This window comes from Pelobates fuscus, chromosome 2, assembly GCF_036172605.1.
Source record: "Pelobates fuscus isolate aPelFus1 chromosome 2, aPelFus1.pri, whole genome shotgun sequence".
Taxonomy (NCBI): domain Eukaryota; kingdom Metazoa; phylum Chordata; class Amphibia; order Anura; family Pelobatidae; genus Pelobates; species Pelobates fuscus.
The window spans coordinates 165540835-165562023 of record NC_086318.1 but is presented as its reverse complement, the minus strand read 5'-3'; the positions used below and the strand labels follow the sequence as shown (position 1 = coordinate 165562023).

At 46.0% G+C, this 21189-nt stretch overlaps 1 protein-coding gene across 1 annotated transcript in view; it reads left to right on the top strand.

Annotated features, from left to right (window-relative positions):
• Nucleotides 1–3936: 3936 nt before the first annotated feature.
• GCM1 (glial cells missing transcription factor 1) overlaps nt 3937–21189 on the top strand; it is a 61685-nt gene continuing 44432 nt past the window's right edge. The window contains exon 1 of the mRNA XM_063442924.1: nt 3937–4133. Coding sequence (XP_063298994.1) covers nt 4062–4133 — 72 coding nt within the window. The 5' untranslated portion in view covers nt 3937–4061. The remainder of the gene's footprint in view (nt 4134–21189) is intronic.

Sequence of the window (21189 nt, the reverse complement as noted above, 5' to 3'; positions counted from 1 at the left end):
CGTCGATGCTTATGTGAGTGTGCCGGTCCCATGAGCGGAAGCCAGATAGCTGGGTAACAAGTGAGAAATACAGCGGGGCAACCGGTGGGCGAGCCCGGAGGTCGGCGGCAGGAGCTGCTGAAGATAGACTGAAGATAGACTGTTTGTACGAGGCAGGACTGGCGGGAACAACGAACCGGAAGTGCAGGTAACTATGGAGACAAACCAACTTGACCGGCAAAGGTAAGTAGGGGGTAGGGTTTATATAGGGTCATAACTCCTCCCATAAATTCAGGCCAAATGGCCTTCCAACATATATTACTCAATCATCTGGGATGGCAAGACATAGCCTTACAACATGCGACAATACATGCGCAATGACTTATGGGGCTAGCATAGATTTTTTTCTTCCGGGGCTCTTTTGTATCCCCAGTCCGGACCTGAGTGTTACCGTAGGGACTGCACTCCCTTAAAAAGCTATTTACTTTTCTGGTAAATGTGTGTGTTTTAATCCTCATTTAATAAAGTTTAGTGTTTTAACAGAGAACACTATGGTATCCTGTTTTCTGCTTTTCGGGTACTGCATCTAAGAAGCCCCCAACATACTATATTTTTACTACCTAATCTATGATTAAAAGTGAATTTCTAAATTTTGTATATTGGATGTTTATGCACTGTTGTCACTACCTAACTGAGTACTAAAATATAAAGCAACAGTGTGTATTTACTGTGACTACAATCTATTTCTATTTTGTAGCACTAGGCACAGCTTGCTGTAGTGTATCAACTTTTCACTATCTCTGTTGCTAAAAAATTTAACCTTATTGAAAGGGGTTTGACAGAGCTAAGAGGCGGGCATATGGTGAAGGCCCCCTTGGGATTGGAGTTAGAGTGTTAGGGGGTTGGCAGAGGATAAATCGGAATCCATTTTAGAATTAGGCACTTTTAATATGCTTACCTGGCCTAAGTTGTCCCTCCCACCCTCCCATTTGAAAGGGCAAGGCTAGATAGAGAAAAGTTAGGGGACAAACAGGCTCAGGGTTAGTGTAAATAGAATAGGGCAGTTAGGCTGCTGGTTTGTTTGGTTAAATGGTTCATTATGAAATTTTGTAGGTTTTGAGCTCGGTGGTGGATCAGAACCTGGTTATTTAACAAAGTTTGGCACTTATATTACGTTTTAGACATGTGCAATTCGTTTCATTCCAAATGAAAATACGGAGGAATTTCGGAAATTCGGATGCTTCCGAATGTCCGAAGTGCTGAATTTCCGAATTTCACAAGTGCCGAACCCTATACCTACCCCTAACCCTACCCTACCCCTAACCCTACCCTAACCCTACCCTAACCCTACCCTACCCCTAACCCTAACCTTACCCCTAACCCTACCATAACCCTACTACTAACCCTGACCCTGCTCCTAACTCAACCCTACCACTAGCCCTACCCTAACCCTAGCCCTAACCATACCCTAACCCTGCCTCTTACCCTACCACTGGCCCTACCCTAACCCTACCCCTACCATAACACTACTCCTAACCCTAACCCTGCTCCTAACTCAACCCTACCACTAGCCCTACCGTAACCCTACGCCTAACCATACCCAAACCCTACCACTAGCCCTACCCTAACCCTACCCCTAAACCTACCTCTAACCCTACCCCTAACCCTAACCTTACCCCTAACCCTACCATAACCCTACTACTAACCCTGACCCTGCTCCTAACTCAACCCTACCACTAGCCCTACCCTAACCCTAGCCCTAACCATACCCTAACCCTACCTCTTACCCTACCACTAGCCCTACCCTAACCCTACCCCTACCATAACACTACTCCTAACCCTAACCCTGCTCCTAACTCAACCCTACCACTAGCCCTACCGTAACCCTACCCCTAACCATACCCAAACCCTACCACTAGCCCTACCCTAACCCTACCCCTAAACCTACCTCTAACCCTACCCCTAACCTTAACCCAACCACTAGACTTACCCTGACCCTACCCCTAACCCTACCCCTAACCCTATCTCTAACCCTAACCCTACCACTAGCCCTACCCTAACCCTACCCCTAACCATACCCTAACCCTACCTCTTACCCTACCACTAGCCCTACCCTAACCCTACCCCTACCTAACCCTACCCTTAACCCTATCCTAACCTATCCCTACCCTAACACTACCCATAACCCTAACCTACCCCTAACCCTACCTCTAACCCTACCCCTAACCCTACCTTTAGCCCTACCCCTAACCCTGCTCCTTAACCAACCCTAACCCTACCCCTAACCTAACCCTATGCCTAACCCTACCCTCACCCTAACCCTACCCTAACCCTACCCCTAACCTAACCCTACACTTACCACCAGTCCCGAAGTTTCGAAGTGCCAAAGTTCTGAAGTGCCGAAGTTCCGAAGTTCAGACGTGCCGAAGTTCCGAAGTACCGAAGTGCCAAAGTCCTGAATTTTGGAATGCCGAACCGAACTGAATATTTTTCCCATGCACATCCCTATTATGTTCATGATGTTTGTTATTACTGTTGTTTATTTTATTTATATTTACGGAAATGATGGGTCATTGCCTTTTGCTTCAGGAACATATAATGCTATATGGCGGGCTGGGGGCTGGGCAATGACTTTAATTTGTTGTTATCAACATAAATAAAGCTGTGGACATATTGACCCATACATTAGTGTCAGTGTGTTTTTGGGGTAAGTTTCGGGGGGGTAATTCCACCTGCCCATGTGGCGACTATGCCCCTGTCAAGGACTTTTACGTTGGGACTTATTTGAATGAAACTTGTTACTTCAAGATTAGTTTATGCATATGTTCCTCAATGTAGTTTTATTTGTTTCTGGTCTCTTAAGTAATCATTTTATGTTGATAACTTTTTTAGAAGTTTTTATCTTTTATTGACATTTTACCAATACTTTACTAAAATTTGTGTATTTGACCTTCAATCATATTCTATTTTACCAGCTCCTGACCACTTGAGCAGTTGTTTTAAGTAATAATTTCTTGTTGTTTGATGTATTTTTCTAGAGGTTTAGTATGGTGACCTTATGACCACTTTTTATAGTGACTGTTGCTTGTATCTTGCCCCTGGTAGTGTGTTTTTTTTTCTCTCTCTCCCTATTTACCTCTGCTACTATTTTATATGCTATTGTTACCCAAGAATGAATCTCCTTTACTGATTCATCCCTTTTGTATCTAATATAACTGAGTGCCTTTCAGCCGCCACTGTTGAGTCCAAACATTTTCTGTAACAGAATTAGTCACCTTCTACATTTAAACCCACGAATATCCTGTGCCTTGAATATTAAACATTTACACAAATCATTTAAATGCAACTGTTTTCTTTACCAAAACTCCTTTTACTTTTAAATATTAATGGGTTGATGGTCCCCTAAGTTTCCATAAATCCCCAAATACTTAACCTTTTTCGATATTAATTACAGGAATTCCCAACTAGTTCAGCCATTTACATTGAGTCCTCAATTTCAGTTCATGAAAATAAGTGATGAGAAATATAAAAAGTAGTGTTTTCTTCTCTGGTTTGATATCCACACCATAGTACTCTATGCGCACAGCCATTTTTCCTTGACTGAATCTCATGGTACCCCTAGGCACATCATCTAGTAGACACTTCCCATGTTTTCTTTGTGTTCCAAAGTTACTTGAAGTGATTTCTGTTTTAAATCTTTTTTTTTTCTTCATATTTTTCATATTTCTGTAGGCTTCAGTGTCTGTCTCCTGACAGCTTTATCATGCTTTGCTGCATGCTGACGGTCATCCTTAAAACATCTCTTGTTTTTTTGTTAATGTTTGGCTGACATTTTGCCATTATTTTTCAGGTGTTATCTTTACTTTCACAAAACAATTTCTAAAACAAGTTTTTCAGGCAGAACAAGACCGATTTTGCCTTTAAACTCTCTTGTTATTCTCACTTGGCGCAGCAGGTTTAAGAAGCAACTTCCTTGTCACAGCTGCTTAGAAGTGGTCAGATCTAGCACATGTAAAGACGACAAAGAGATCCATTGATTGTTACTGTATCACACAACACTGCAGCTGCCCCATCATACTACTATGGAACGAAAGGTTACTGTTTCCCAAAGGAAAGGGATTAGCTGGGATATTAATGACATGAAACTTCCACAGGTACAGTGTTTGGGTTGGCAAATAAGATGATTCAGGATTTACTTGTTTTCATTTACCCACTTTCTACTAAGCGGAATTCATGATTAATTAAACTTTGAGGAGCTCTTATGAAAATATTTTGAAACAATTGCTTTATTAAATTACTTTTTTTTTTCAAAAAGTTGTACAAAGCTGTATGTAAAAAGAATAGCTAACATGCTTTTTTACTTAGTACCTATGATAATAATACTGCATTGTAACGAGCAGTTATAGTACTTGTAGTTGGTTGTAGTTGGTAGTTTTTGTCCAGCTTTGCATATGTTTGATAGTATGCATGGAGTGTCTTAGTCAGCACGTTAGTTAAAATGAAAAGAAAGTCAGGGAATGTTCATGGGTGTCAGCACCATGGGGTGAGTGGGGCAGCTGCCTCCTCTAAAAATTACTCTTCATTAAAAAAAACAAAAATTTGAATGCCAAACATTTTCTATTTACTCATGGTTGTGGATGAGACAGAAGAAAGCTAATTTTGTTGCTCAGGAAACAGACATCAAATTGTATGGTTTCATTCCCTTCTCATCATAGCTGCTTGCCCTGATAATAGGTTGGCATATGGAATCATGCAGGGAAATATGAAATGAGATAATAGTCTATGACCTACTATATTATAGGATATATTATAGCACGCTATATTGTATCACAGTCTGTACAGATGTTTAAACAGCAATTGGATAAATACTTGCAAAAACATAATGATCAGGGATATGATTTTTAATTAGTGTGTAATAGCTTCTTGATCCAGGGAGATATCCGACTGCCATTCTGGGTTTAAGAAGGAAATGTTTTCCTAGCTTGTGGCAAAATTGATAGCACGTCAAACTAGGTGTTTTGCCTTCTTTTGGATTAACAGCAACAACAAATTTGAGAAGGTCTGAATTGATAGACGCATGTCTCTTTTCAACTATGTAATTATGTAACTATGATTAAAATGTGGCATGTCGCATATGGGACTTTCCAGTGACATAATATGTAGTCTATCTAGTCTGCCCAATTTTCTAAATACTTTCATTGGTCCCTGGCCTTATCTTATAGTTAGGATAGCCGTATGCCTATCCCACGCATGCTTAAACTCCTTCACTGTGTTAACCTCCACCACTTCAGCTGGAAGGCTATTCCATGCATCCACTACCCTCTCAGTAAAGTAATACTTCCTGATATTATTATTATTTTTTTTTTTAATTCTTTATTTTTGGTGCAAATAGGATTAACAAACATTCCTGTGGTGCCACGACAGCAGGCACAGGTGGAGTAATGCATACAAAGTCATGGTCATATACAGTTGCACATTTTTTGTTATGAAATAGGATAATATGCTAAGGAAACAGGCTAGAAACATAAACTTATTTCACAAGATCCGCATAATAACAGTGAGTTGGATCATAGAAATCTGTGCTTAGAGAGGTCGTAGTCAAATTCTCAGTAAAGTAAGCAGATTGCTGCAGTGTGCATACAGACAAAAGCTTTAGACTCATCAGAACGTACAACAGATAGCATGAGTGAGCAAAGCAATATAGTATAACGATTAGGCACAGATATAGCATGAATGTCAATAGTGCTGCACATGTTATAGCCAATAAACATGTCTTGTGCAACAATAACTTAACGATTGGGGAAAAATAATATACAATATAACAGTAGAGTAGTGTCATATGCGTGGCTTTTTAGGGAAATAAACACACTAGAACCCTTGCTTATACCCAAAAGCTGGATCTCCCTGTGGCTGCTATGGAATATAGGGAGAAACCAGGCCTTATGAGACTAAGTAAGATATAAGAAATGCACATTTTATATTATATAATACGATAATTTCAAGAGAAATCTCAGTGTCAGTTATAGAATAGTATAACAGTTATGCTAAGCCTATTAGGAGAGGGAGCGTATGTGCAACTTGCTATAGTAGTTTAGCTTGGGTTTGGAAAAGCATTATCGTGAGTGTGCACTCTGTGTTAGGTATAAACAGGTGAGGTATGCACAGGCTGAGTGTGCGTGGTCATGGATCATACTGCTGTAGCTCAGCCGATAGGACGATACAACAGTATGGTTGAGGCCAATATGTGGTTCGCTATCTACCCCTGATGCATGCAGGTGTGTCGCATTGCGAAATATTAGGTGTGTTGTGACCAAGGGTAGAGCATAGTGGTAGTGTTAGCAGTGTGTTGCAAGCAGTCTCAGAGGCATTAGGAGGTATGAGGGGTTGGGCGGATAACTTCTCTGTGGTGGTAAGTGTCCCAGTCAGCCTACTCCTGCCTGTGGTATGTTACAGTCCCGTTTAGGAGCCTCTGCCTCTTTTCCACTGCTTGGGTACAGGCTTGGTAGGTGAGCTCGTTCCTTGGGGCAATTTGAAGCAGCAGTGTTGCTCCCCTCCTGTTGTGGCCCCGGCGATCCTGATATTATTTTTAAACCTTTGCCCCTCTAATTTAAGACTATGTCCTCTTGTTGTGGTAGTTTTTCTTCTTTTAAATATAGTCTTCTCCTTTACTGTGTTGATTCCCTTTATGTATTTAAATGATTCTATCATATCCCCCCTGTCTCGTCTTTCCTCCAAGCTATACATGTTAACCCCTTAACGCCGTTACGGCGTGCTATGCCGTCACGGGTTAAGTGGGCTTTAAAGCCGTTATGACGGCATAGCACGCCGTAACGGCTTGCAGCCCCAGGAGGTAAGTTATACTTACCTCCGCCGCGATCCGCTTCGGGAGGACTGCCTCACAGCCCAGGCAGCCCTCCCACGGCAAATGAGGCCCCCGGGGGCCATGTGATCGCTCTCAAAGAGCGATCACATGGCCCCCTATAGCTGGCTGTGGATCTGCCAGCAGGGGGACTGTTTGAAATATCAGACAGTCCCCCTGCTGGTGGGAAGAATTAAAAAAAATAATTAGACATGTGTAAAATTAAAATAAATGCATTTTTATATATATATATAATATGTATGTATATTATATATATATAATATATATACATATTATATATATATGTAACGTCATACAAAGTGTATTTTAATATTAATATAAGTATATATATTAATATTAAAATACACTTAGAATGACGTTACATATATATAATATGTATATATATTATATATATAATAGATGTACATATATATATTATATATAAATACGTATAATTAAAATAATAAATAAATTAAATAATAAAATAAATAAATAAAATATTGAAACAAAATTTAATATAAATTATATATGCATATGTAATTTCATTCTAACTGTATTTTGTTATTAATATATATATATCGGTAACAAAATACACTTAGAATGACATTCTATATATATCTATATATATATAAAATACAAATAACCGCAAATATATATATATAGATAAATACATATAATTACATAAAAGATTACATCAGTATACACGTAGAATTTAAATACCTATAAATGCATATATATTAAAATTCTACATGTATATTTAAATAATCTTTTAACGTAATTATGTGATTTGATTAATTAAAATTTGATTGACATGCATGACAACACAGGGAGAAAGTGCAGAGAATTTAATTCGCAAGCACTATATTTGACCCTGTAACTCTCCAAGACACCATAAAACCTGTACATAGGGGGTACTGTTTTACCCGGGAGACTTCGCTGAACTCAAATATTCGTGTTTCAAACTGGTAAATTGTATTACAACGATGATATTTTAAGTAAAAGTGATGTTTTTTGCATTTTTTACAAGCGAACTGCACTTTTATGGTCTATATTATTGTTGTAATATGTTTTACTGTTTTAAAACACTAATATTTGTGTTTAGTGAAGTCTCCCGGGAATAACAGTACCCCCCATGTACAGGTTTTATGGTGTTTTGGAACGTTAGAGAGTCACATATAAGGCTTGCATTTCATTTTTTTCACATTGAAATTTGCCAGATTGGTTATGTTGCCTTTGAGAGCGTATGGAAGCCCAGGAATGAGAATTACCCCCATGATGGCATACCATTTGCAAAAGTAGACAACCCGAGGTATTGCAAGTGGGGTATGTCCAGTCTTTCTTAGTAGCCACTTAGTCACAAACACTGGCCAAATATTCGTTTTTTGCTTTTTTCACACAAAAACAAATATGAACGCTAACTTTGGCCAGTGTTTGTGACTAAGTGGCTACTAAAAAAGACTAAACATACCCCACTTTCAATACCTTGGCTTGTCTACTTTTTCAAATGGTATGCCATTATGGGGGTAATTCTCATTCCTGGGCTACCACACCGTCTCAAAGGTAACATTACCAATCTGGCAAATTTCAATTTGAAAATGGAACGTTCTATATTTGACCCTGTAACTTTCCAAAACAACATAAAACCTGTTAATGGGGGGTACTGTTGTACTCGTGAGACATCGCTGATTACAAATATGTGCATTTTTTTTGCAGTAAAACCTAACAGTATTATGACATTCACAGTTAAAATGTCAGACGGAAATGCAAATTTTAAAAAAAATCTTATTTTCTCACATTTTTTTTACTTTTATTCATAATAAATGATGTTCCATATATGAATAGTTAATGATAGATTAAAGCCCTGTTTCTCCTGAACAAAATGATATATAATAAGTGTGGGTGCATATAATTTGAAAGAGGGGAACTACGGGTGAACAGACACATAGCGCAAATTCCAGTTTTTGTTTACGTTTTGTTTTGATCAGAACGTGCACTATTGACTCCGTCCTGAAGGGGTTAAGATCCTTTAACCTTTCCTTTTATGGGGTAAAAATGTGTGAACTCAAAAGACCAATGTAAATACTGTATTTGCCCCCCTTCCCCCACATCTAAAAAAGCTTCTATGGATGGATGTCCTCCTATTCTTAACTCTAACCAAAAGCATTGTAAATGTTTAGATATACTGTTCAAAAGGTATACAGTTACTTAAGTTTAAATACACCTTCTGTTACATTTGCTATTGCAAAACACCAAACTATTTTGTGTGTCTGCTACTAGTCATCTGTGGAAATCAAACTATAAATATGGGTATAATGACTCCTTCAATCAATGCATGTTGCTAATGACATAACCTGTACAATATATATTGTGACCCCACAATTCCAACAGAATATGAATTTGTAATTTATATGTTTTCTGGGGCTATCATGGGGCTATAATGGTGGCAGGATTGGGTCTGTAGTGGGGAAATGGGAGCTGTAGTCTGAAAGGGGATAGTGGCAATAGTGGGAGGACAAAGGCCTGTAGTGGGAGTTCTGGCATTGTAGAGTGGAGAACAGGGCTTACTTACAAACATGTTTGGCTAAAAAAAAAAAACCCTAAACTGTATTCCCCCCTCCCTGATGCTTACCTTGAACCAGTGGGCAGGTGGGAACAGGCAAATCCTTCCGGCCAGTGCCGAGAGATTGTATCTGAGTGTTGGCACAGTAACCCACTGAAATGCTCTCATACAAGAAAATCTCCTCTGTACTTGAGTGCTGGCCCTGCAGTAGATTTCTCCATCAGTTTGGGCCCACAGCTGGAGAATCAGCTGGCAAGTGAGGATGGGGTTTGATCTCCCCACCACCCGTGCCACACTGAGGCCATGGCCATGTCCTTGGTGGCCTTAAGGCAAATCCGGCCCTGTGTGCACTGTTATTTTAATATAGTAGTTATTCTAGTAGTCACGGTTTCATAAAAATCAGTGCTTGCTAGTTAAATATGGGTGTAGTTGAAACAATAACCATTGAAATGCTATGTAGTAAAATCAGTGTTTACAACTACTTTTATATTTGTCAATGCTGAGAATTTTTCTGCATGATGTACACATGCATTTACAGAATTCAAACTTTCTTGCTTTTTCGCATTTGGTTTTGCTTTTAATCAACATGTCCATGTGGCCAAGTTTGAAATTTGCACCAACATTTTTAATACATATTTGGATGGCTGTTTTACTTACCTTGTAATGCTACCATCTTTGGTAAAAGAAAAACTCAGATGCCTGTAATACATATGCCTTTTGGTTCATGTTATTATTTGTATACTTATTGCTACTAAGTTAAGTAGTTCAGTGGTGTATCCTGGTTTTGTGCTGCCCTAGGCAGGACAAAACTCAGGTGCCCCCCTCACCCCCACACCACTCTTTGGAATTTTCCCACGCTGTGTAATTTGACTCATAACTCTCTGGTTACTTAACCCACCAATCAGAGTGCTCTGAGCCTAATTGCAGGGCGAGGCAAGCCTTTATAAGCCTTCCCCAGGCCTGCAGACCTCAGTGTGCGCGGAGCCCTTGGTCCCTTCCCTTATTCTACTTTAGGGCCCCCACCCACCGTTCAGGGGTGGGGGCCAGGGGGAGGACATTAGGTTCCCCCCCCTTATTCTTGCTTAGGGCCCCCACCGACCGCTCAGGGGTGAGGGCCAGGGGGTAGGACATTAGGTCCCCCCCAATTTGTATTTAGGGTCCAAACCCACCGCTCAGGTGTGGGGGCCAGAGGGGAGGACATTAGGTTCCCCCCTTATTCTTGTTTAGGGCCCCCATCCACCGCTCAGGGGTGGGGGCCGGTGGGGAGGACAATAGGTCCTCCCCCCTTTTTTTACTTTAGGGCCCCCACCCGCCGCTCAGGGGTGGGGGCCGGAGGGGCAATAGGTCCTTTTTTTTTTAATAGACATGCCCCTACTCGCGGTATAGCGAGTAGGGGCATAATTTACTAATACTAAGTTATCTTTACTTAGTATTAGTAAATTTGGCTGAAAGACCAATTTAGGTCTTTCAGCCTTTTAGTAGATAGCTCCCTAATACCGTGGGAATTAGGGAGTTATCTACTTATTCATTCCTGTCATTACATGACTGGCCAAGTAACTTACATTTTATATGAATGTATGTTACTTGATTGTTGTAAGTGTTGTAACTGCTTACAGCTGAATCCTGTCTATTTTTGTATACTTTTTATTTGAAATTGTATACAGTGTAACATTCTTCTTCTTTCACTGGGTAAGTATATTAGTACTTAGGCAATACTGTGCTTCGGAACTTCGGAACTTCGGCACTTTGACACCTTGGAACTTCGGCAACTTCGGCACTTCAGCACTACTACACTTTGGAAATTCGGTAATTTCAGCACTTCGGGACTTTGGCAATTCGGCACTTCGGCAATTCAGCTATTCGGACATTCGGAAGCATCCGAATGTCCGAATTACCCGAAATTCGGCCGAATTTTTTTTTTTTTTTTTTAAATTCTTTATTTTTGATGTGCAAGTGATACACACGAGCCTGTGTTGCCACAACAGCAGTCGCAGGCGAAATAGGTTCTTACAGTGTCAAACATGGCATTAGAAAAACTGCACAAATTTTATATATTATTATTAGTACTGAGGCATTGTTCAGACGAGATAACAATAATAGAAATAACGACGTTAACTGAAAGAACATAAAAGTAGGTCTAGAGGTTAAAGCATTGGTCGTCCTGCTTAGAGTGCTAACATTGCTTGGGTAGGTAGTTATTATAGTATGGTATCGCATTAGATAGGCATTGAGGAATGCATAAGGTTATAGGAATAGAATGTTTCACAACATGCTAGATATCTCATATAGTTCTGGCTAGTAACTGTGTGAACCTTAAAGTAAAATAACTGATTTTAAAAGTGTAAATAAAATCACCTGGCAACACTAGTATCCTAGTTCAACATGCAGACCTCGATTCTGGTTACAAGGGGACAGTGCTTACGTTAGTCTAGTGTCAACACGAGTTATATAGGTATATAATGCTAGGCACAGGTTCTGGCTGGTGCGTTTAAGCCTTGTAGCAGTGGTATGGGTATACAAGCTAGTCAAACTTTAAGTCTCACATACAGTGGGGGCAATAGTGATCAACAGTTGCTAGTGTGAGCTGTTTAGAGATAATTAAAAGCATACGTTCCAACAGTGTAGACAGATTCAAATAATAGTAAAGTGGGGAAAAAAAAAAGAAAGTTAGTTATGAGTCCGCAAACCAGTCCCTTTTAACCCATGCCGGTTCGTGGCAAGTTGTCTCCAGGGGTAGAAAGGCAGCGGACATCGGAACGTTGCTCGCATGCCGGGGGTCCCCTCTGACCCCAGACCTGTGTAGAGGGCAGCAACTTCGGACCGCCGACCGGAGGGCTCCGTGTGTTCAAAGCATTCCTATGTCTGGTGCAGCGGAGAATGCTGGTGGTCCGTCGCCGCCCGAGGCGGGCTTTCTTCCTGCAGGGTGGTTGCTGTCGCGGAGGCAAACTCCCCATGACCCTCAGCCCGGGCGGGCCGCGTGCCTGCATAGCTAGCGTGGGGATGGTTGCTGCGCCAGGAGTAAGGCGCCTCTGATCCCTCTTTCTCGCTGCAGTAGTCGGGTATGGATTGTATAGCCGCCATTTCGGAGCTTGTTTTTGAGCGGGTCGAGTGTTCATGTGGCGTGGGTCAGGCTGTCGCTTCTGTGGCAGTTTAGCAGTCGAGTGGGTCTGGGTTGGATGGTGTATCTTTTCCATCAGTTTTCGCCAGAAGTCGTTTTTCTCCAGTCTGGCCGCACATCCAGGTTCGTCCTGGCTGCTGATAAGCCGTGTGGTCGCCGCCATCTTTGGCGAGTCTCTTGGCCCTCCGATGGGTGTTTTTGTGCCCACCGTGGCTGAGGGGACTCCTAGTAGTGGACCGGGATCACCCCCGCCGGTCCATAGAGGGGGGTTGCGGGGTACTCGCGGGTGGCGCTCAGCTCTCGGGTCGCTCCGGACTGGGAACTCGGCCGCTGCTCCCCGCCATTGCGCTCCCGGCCGCATGCTTCCGCGGGTCAATCCTGGTGCCTGTTGTCCGTTCACGGTCCGCATCACCGGTTCACCGTGTGGACTGAGAACAGGGTCGTCGTTTAAGGTCATTGTGTGCCGGTTCATGAGGTTTGGAGGTGCCTTTTTAGCTGTTTTTCGCAGTTTAGTCAGGAGCAGCAGTTAGGCACGTCTTCCCTCCATGGCAGTCAGGCCCCGCCCCCTTCGGCCGAATTTTAATTCGGACCGAAACGAATTACACATGTCTAGTGGACAAGTCATGATGGCTTTCTTTGTGTATTTATATATTAATATATATCATTATGTGTGTGTGAATATATATATATATATATATATATATATATTTTTTCCTTAGGAAAAGATGCAAAGCCAGTGAACCACTCATGGACAGCTGTTTCATTATTAATGGAAAGCATCAGCATGAGGTTGGTTACTGGCTTGCTATTGAGTCTTGTTAGTACTTGCAAAGCAAAACCCCAAAAAGTTATGGTGGGGAAAAATTGTGATTGAAAACCCCTTCCACCTGAAGTCTGTGGATAGTCAATACAATGTTAAGCTGGTTTTTGCTTCGCAAGTACTGCCAAGCCCCATCATTCGCAAATGTAATGCCATGATGGGGGTAACTTCTAGGGGCTGCCTTTTTCTCCTGAGCAAAAATATACACAATGAGAGTGGGTGCATTTAATATAGAAATAGGTGAATAATGGTTGAACAGACATATATTCAGGGGGGTTTGGTTGTGTTTCTGTCAGAAGTGGTTATCATACCACTGGGACATAATTTGTGGTGTGGGTAGATCTGCAGTAAACTTGTCACCTATCACCTATGCAGAGATAGCGACACACTTGAAATGGGGTTTTTACCTGAAATTTCACACAATACTGTACAAATGTATATGATCATAGAAAACATCCCAAGGACTACCTAGCTGTTTGAGCCTTTAACTATTCTGTTTTTTTTTCTGGGAGATTTAGGAAGCCATGTCAGGGTTTTAGTTTTAGTTTGTTTTATGATCATGCTCTTCATTGGATAGTGTTACACTTTCAAAAAGCTCAAAACTGTATTTCGTCTGACAACTCTTCTGTTTACTGGGGGACTGCTACTTACTGTGACCATTTTTGATATGTGATACCAGATCATCCATGATCAGAGCATCCATGGGTGCCCTTCAGATAAACATATGAGTCAGTGAGTCTGTTACCTCACTGTTTCTCAAAAGCCCATTGTAATTCTGAACTTTCATTGTAACTTTCATAGTAATGAAATCTCTAGACGGATGTGCTATCTATAAACAATATAGACAAATGTGCAGTTAGCAGTTTTCGTAAAAAACATATTTTGCACAGTTAGTTTTTGCATTTTTTCTTTTTTTTGTACACCTGGGATAAGTTTACCTATGAGAATAAAAAATCAATGTGATGCTTGCATGGCTTCTGGGAAGGGTAAAAATTCCCAAAAAAAACAATGTGGTGGGGGGAGCGGAGCTTACCAGCCGAACGAGCAAGACGTACATGGTGGGAGCTCCCACACCTGAAGCCCTGATTCTGGGCATTACGCCCGACCACCGCTTTGTGCCCGCAGCAGACAACTACCCTCACACCCAGGAGGTGATGCGGAGTCCGGAGATACCCGATTCGGGGCTCCCCGCCACTAAATTGCCCGCTTCACAATCCGCGGCCTGCACGGGTGGGAGCCGCGGAGAGACGGCCGCTCTCCCGGTTCTCAGGCTGAAGAGGGGATACTCACACATCGCTCCCCCCCCCCCCCGGACCGGCGGGGGATATCCCGGTCCCCACCAGCACGGGACACAACACACAGAGGCATCATAGCAGATGAACCTCCAAGCAGAATGGAAGCAGCAGTGCCCAAGATGGCAGACAAACCGCGCACCACTACATGTGGCCTGATGCAGCCACAACGCAGCAAAGAAAGGCACACAGCGAGGGAGTTAAAGAAGACGAAACATGGAACAAGCAACACCCTTGCCAATCCACCCAGACACACCCGGGAGTTCTTTGACCGACTCTGCTCCAACTTATGGTCAAAACTCCGTTACAGGGTCCGGGCCTTTAAACAAGCAGTTCGAGCGGCAGCAGCATGGATCCGACCAGCTACCCGGCGGCACCTGAGTGAGTACCCACAACAAGCCCCCAGGGCGCCCTCCAGAAGGGGACGAAGACAGAAATTAAAGCAGCGAGTAGCGACGGCTCGCCCCTCAGGCGCCAGCAATCACCCTCTTAAGAGTCCACAACCAGCAGAGAAAATCCCCGGACGAACGACTGCCCACACCCAGCAATGCCCCGACGCAAGCAGACAAGCTGGGGGACCAGCTCAAGAGACTGCTCGCAGCCGGAATTGTACAGCCGCAGCACAAGAGATGACCCCCACGTGGAAAGCCTCGGACTGCTCTCAAACCTATGCTAACAGCCTGCCGTCCACTGGTATTGAAGCCCATGGAACAACGCAGTAGGAGGAGTGGGCCTTGACAGAGCCAGGAAGTGGGCAGGTGCTAGTGTTTGGGGGTTGGATTAGTTTAATGGAGCTTGGGGGCGGAGACAGGGAGTATAAAGAGCAGCCATTTTAGAATAGGGGCCATTTTAACCAGAGCCTTTCTTACCTGTAAATTGTGTCAGGTCGGCGAGGTTCTTTTCTTTGTCGTTTCTGCAGGATTATGGCGTCGCTAGATGAGATCCTGGATGGTGTTCGGGCAGCTGTGAAGGACAGAGGACTGGATTGGCTTCATCAGCAGTTGGGGACTGCCGGGCCTGCTCCTGCGGTACCGGCCCGTCGACCGGCGAGGAGGACGAGACCACCTCAGCGTTTGAGCCCGGGCACTGGGCCTGCAGCGCGGCGGAGGAGGAGCCCTTCGGCGGGATGTGGTGTGACCGACGGTGAGGCCCGGTCAACAGAGCCAGGCAGGCGCACGGCTCGCTCCGGTGGGCGCGGCAGCGGCCTGGCGAGGACGGCCGCACAGCGCATGGTGGCGGATGGATCTAAGCCACGCGGTTCCGCGGCTGGCAGGAGGAACGGTCCTGGCGGATCTCGGAAGACGGCCGGGACGGAGGCCAGGCCGGCTGGGAGTCATGTGAGCGGCGGCACGAAGCGGACACGTCCCGGTGAGTCAGCCACTAGTGCGAATTCTGGAGGGCAGGGGTGTGATGGTGATGGCGGATGTATGACGGCCCCTCAAGCTGTGGGGGGAGGCCAGGACAGCAGTGTGAGGGCAGGGACGTCTCAGGCTGAGGCAGGTCAGGGAGACAGATGCAGGGACAAGGGGACCTCACAAGAAGCGAGTAGGTCTGGGCACACGGCAGGCTGCCAGGATAGCGGAGATGAATCGGACATGGGGCAGACGGCCGAGGAGAGGCCAGGCTCGGCACTGACAGTTGAGGGACAGGGTGCTCAAACTGTTAAGCTGGTTAGGGATGTCAGCGGTAGGCGGGAGGGCCCATCTGGCCGCTCCCAGGGTCAGCTTCATGACAGGGAGGCCTCAGGGAGTGAGTGGAGAGCAGAACGACGCTTCTCTGGCGTCAGGCGCAGCGTTTCGAAGAGCAGAGCAAGGAGTTCAGGGAGCAGGGAAGGATCACCTGCGCGGAGCGGGTGCAGCTTAGCAGGCTCATGTTGCAGGAGGCGTGATTCCAGGGATAGCATGAGGAGGAGTCAGCGGAGAAGATCGGGTTCGCCGGGAGAGAGGCTCAGTGATCGGTGGAGGGGATCATCTCGTGAGGGCAGTCGCCCTGCGAGACGCAGCGTTGCGGAGGAGGATTGGGAGGAACGTAGGGAGGAAAGGCGGGTGAGGAAGGTTCAGGACAGACTACCCAGATTTCCTTCTCCCTACAGATCTCGGAGCAATACCCCTACGGTCTCGAGGCGAGTCCAGGCGGATGGGAGTCGGCGACAACGGGATTCTCCGGTGCCTGAAAAGGTGGACGGAAGGACAGCGCCTCTGCAGCCAGTTACGGCCAGAGGTTCGAGTGGTGAGTTCTCACACACACGACACCCAGGACAGTTGTTGAATGATTTAAGAACATTTTTAGATTCTTGGTCTGGGAAAGAGGGGTCGCCTGCGCAGTTCGGGAAGGTGTGGGCACGAGAGAGTAGCCGGGACATAGCTACAGGGCTCGGGGTTACACAGCTGTCCGTGCATGGCGGAGGTGAGTCCGGAGCCGGGGCTGATTTGTCTGGGTTGGAAGGAGGGGGCGAAGAGCGGGAGGTGGGTGATGTCCCGGATGCGGCGCGGCAGAATGTGCACGTGTCCTTCGCGGGCCCCCTCGGATGTCATTTAAAAATAGAAGTGAAGGAGAAGATATGGAAAGGTGAGTTTGTGGAGATATTTTCCCTCCTTCCCCTAGAAGAGTTTTTAGACTTGAAGGAGGAGGATAAGAAGGATGCTAAAAAGGAGGAAGAGGAGAAAAGGCGGAGGTATCGCAAGATACCTAAGACCTTTGGGAATTGGTTGAGGGCCTTCTGCATTCTAGCTAGCGTAATCGGGGAGAAGGCGCCGGGGCGTTGCTCAGAACTATTTTGTTATTTGGACGGGATAGGTGACGCGTACCGGACCTACGGAGGTTTGGCTTGGTGGAGGTACGACGAACAATTTCGTCAGCGGCTGGCAGCGAATGCGAGCATGCGGTGGGACCAAATGGACCTGCCGTTATGGATGCGCCTTATGATGGCCCAGAAGGCGGCGCCCTTTCCTGGGGCAGCCGGCACGGCCTCAGGGGCCGGGTCGGCTGGGCAAAAGAAAGGTTTCTGTTGGATGTTCAACGAAGGACATTGCAAATGGGGAAATAATTGCAGGTTCCGGCACGAATGCTCAGGCTGCGGGGGGTCCCACGGTGTCAACCGTTGTTTCAAAAAGGGTAAGTCTGGCGGGGGAAGCGGGCCCGCAGGGGCGGCAGCCACCGCAGCTCCCGTTGGGAGCGTCTCCGGTGAAAATAGACGCGATGTTGCCTTGGCTAAGGCGATACGTTAACAGGGAAGATGCTATTTTCTTGTGGCGGGGTTTTCGGGAAGGGTTCTTTATTCCCTACGTAGTTAGGGGACCTGGTACGTTATGTGGGAATCTTAAGTCAGTGCGGGAACACCCAGAGGTGGTGAGGGACAAGCTAAGTAAGGAAGTGCAACTGGGGAGGATGGCAGGGCCGTTCTCGGCACCGCCATTGCCCGATTTGCGAATATCCCCGTTGGGCGTGGTCCCCAAGAAGGAGGCAGGCAAATTCAGGTTGATTCACCATTTATCGTACCCAAAAGGGGCTTCGGTGAATGATGACATCGACACGGCTCTTAGCTCCGTCTCTTATACGTCATTTGACAAGGCAGTCGAGTTGGTTCGGAGGCTGGGGCATGGTGCACTGATGGCAAAGGTGGATGTGGAAGCGGCATTTCGACTGCTCCCGATACACCCGGACTGCCATCATCTGCTCGGGTGTTGTTTTGAAAGGGAATATTTTGTTGATCTGTGCCTGCCTATGGGGTGTTCGATCTCGTGCGCCTATTTCGAGAAGTTTAGTACCTTCTTGGAGTGGGTTGTGCGGACGGAATCGGCAGAGGGTGCGGTGGTGCATTACCTAGATGATTTTCTTTGCGTGGGCCCGAGGGATTCGGACCGCTGTAAACAGATATTGGACGTGTTTCAGTGGGTGGCGCATAAAGTAGGGGTTCCCTTGGCGGAGGACAAGACGGTGGGGCCTACGACGTGCCTTAGTTTTTTGGGCTTAGAAATTGACTCCTGTAAATGGGAATGCAGGTTACCGGGGGACAAATTGTCACGGCTGCGGGAGCTGGTGGCCACGGTAGGGAGGGCCAAGAAAGTGACACTGCGAGGGCTCCAATCGCTGGTGGGGAGCCTTAATTTCGCGTGCCGGGTCATACCCATGGGGAGGGTTTTCTGTAGGCGCCTCGCGCAAGCTACGAGTAAGGTGCGGCTGCCGTCGCATTACATTAGGGTTTCGGCGGATATGAAGGCAGATTTAATGGTGTGGGACCGGTTCTTGCAGGATTTCAATGGAACGGTGATTTTTCGAGAGCCGGCGGCATCAGGGGAGGTTGTTGGTTTATACACCGACGCTTCTGGTAGCGTAGGCTTTGGGGCTTACCTGGGGGGTCACTGGTGCGCTGAGCCATGGCCGGAGGCCTGGAGGCAAAGCTCGCTGATTAAAAATCTGGCGTTTCTGGAGCTATTCCCGGTAGTGGTAGCGGTGAGTTTGTGGGGACGGGTGTTATCCAACAAGCATATTATATTTCACTCAGATAACATGGCGGTCGTACAGGCGATCAATAGTTTGTCGGCGTCGTCCCCCCCTGTTTTGTGTTTGCTGCGGCGTTTTGTCCTTCTTTGTATGTCTTCTAATTTGGTGTTTAGGGCTAGGCACATCCCTGGTATGTTGAATGTGGTAGCTGATGCGCTTTCTCGTTTTCAGTGGGAACGATTTCGGGAAGCGGCGCCGGAAGCTTTGGCACAGGGGCAGGCTTGCCCTGGCGAGATGTGGCAGCTCGGGACCGCATGCTTGGGGAGTGTATAAAGAATTCTCTTGCGCCGAGCACGTGGTCTGGCTATGTCAAGGTGTGGAAAGAATGGGACGAGGCGGTACAGCAGGTAGGGGGTGACAGTTCGCAAGGGCAGAGGGTGGACGTGCTGTTGTGGGTACTGTGTCGCTTGTTTGCTAAACAAGCGTCGCCGGCCGTGATAGATAGGTGCATGTCCGCCATGGCGTTTTTGTTCAAGTTCAACGGGTGGGAGGACATTACGAAGAATTTTCTAATACGCCAGGCTTTGAAGGGCTTTAAGAAGGGTAAGAAGCTCGCGGACCCGAGGCGACCGGTGTCGTTTTCGGTTTTGCAAAACCTGTTAAGTGTGTTGATTGATCTGTGTAATTCCCCTTTCGAAGTGACACTATTTTCCGGGGCGTTTGTCTGGGCGTTTTTTGGGGCTTTTCGCATTAGTGAGCTGGTGAGTGCCAACAAGTTGGGGAACGGCGGTTTGATGTTCAAGGACGTGGTCGTGGGTATTGATCAGGTGCAGATATGGCTGCGCCGGTCTAAAACGGACGTGTACGGCAAGGGCCGTGCGGTGGTACTGTATGAGTTGCCAGGATCAGAGGCTTGCCCGGTGGCTTGTGGCAAAAGGTACTGTGAGGTGCGGCCAGAAGGTAAGAGTTGTTTCTTTTTACACGCCGATGGTTCAGCGTTGTCGAGATTTCAGTTTCTGCGGATGTTTCGAATGGGTCTGCAGAGAATGGGTTTAGAGCCGAGTCAATTTGGGACGCACTCCTTTCGCATTGGGGCAGCGATGGAAGCTGCGCGTTTAGGTCTGGGGGACGAGAAGATCAAGCAAATTGGGAGGTGGGAGTCCGTGCGATTCCGCTCGTATGTAAGGCCTGATATGTTGGTGTAATTGCTAGGGTGCAAGTATCTGGGGATGGGGACGTTGCCTTTTCTGCCACTAACTTTGTCTCTTTTCAGGTTTGGAAGTTTGGTTGCTGGGCCACTCGTATGTGTACTGGGCGGAGAAGAGGGCCGCAGTTCGCAGAAGCGGATCACAGCTGGGCTTTCCTTTGGAACGAGTGACTCTATGTTGGTTTGGTTTCAGGGGAGCAAGTTGGCAGAGTTTGGGTAATTTCTTGTTTCAGAAAGTGGTTGGAGGGTCGGTCCCGGATGTGGTATTGATTCATGGAGGAGGGAACGACCTAGGTGGGATTCCACAAAGGGAATTGGTGAGAAGGATGAAAAGGGATGTAGATCGTCTGAGGGAGCTGGTTCCTGGCGTGGTGGTGGTGTGGTCTGAAATGGTTCCGCGTTTTGCGTGGCGGCACGCCAGGGACCCGGCTGCAATAGCTCGATCGAGGGGTAAGGTGAATAAGATGATGTCAGTTTTCATTAGACGTTCTGGGGGCGTAGTGGTGCGTCACAGAGAGTTGGAGGGCATGTTACCTGGGTATTTCAGGAGGGACGGTGTACACCTGTCAGATGTGGGGAACGACTTGTTGAACCTTGGGTTCCACGAAGGTATTGAGCAGGCCCTGTTTAGGTGTGGTGGGGGTCGCACATGCGCTTAAGGAGGTCAAGCCATGTGCTGTGGCGGAACAGGGCATAGTAGAAATTGGAATTTGGCGTAGAGTTTGGACTGGACAGGCCGAGGTGTAGGCCTGATGGAATTAAGGACTGGTTGGTTCTAGCTCTTCGGTGGCGACGAACCTGTGGGTGTAGGGGTGTCTGAGGTACACCCCTACAGTTAACAATATGATGTGGGGCCTCTTTGGTAGGCCGTGTTTCAAGTGAATTGTTATTTGTTATATATTGTTCAATTG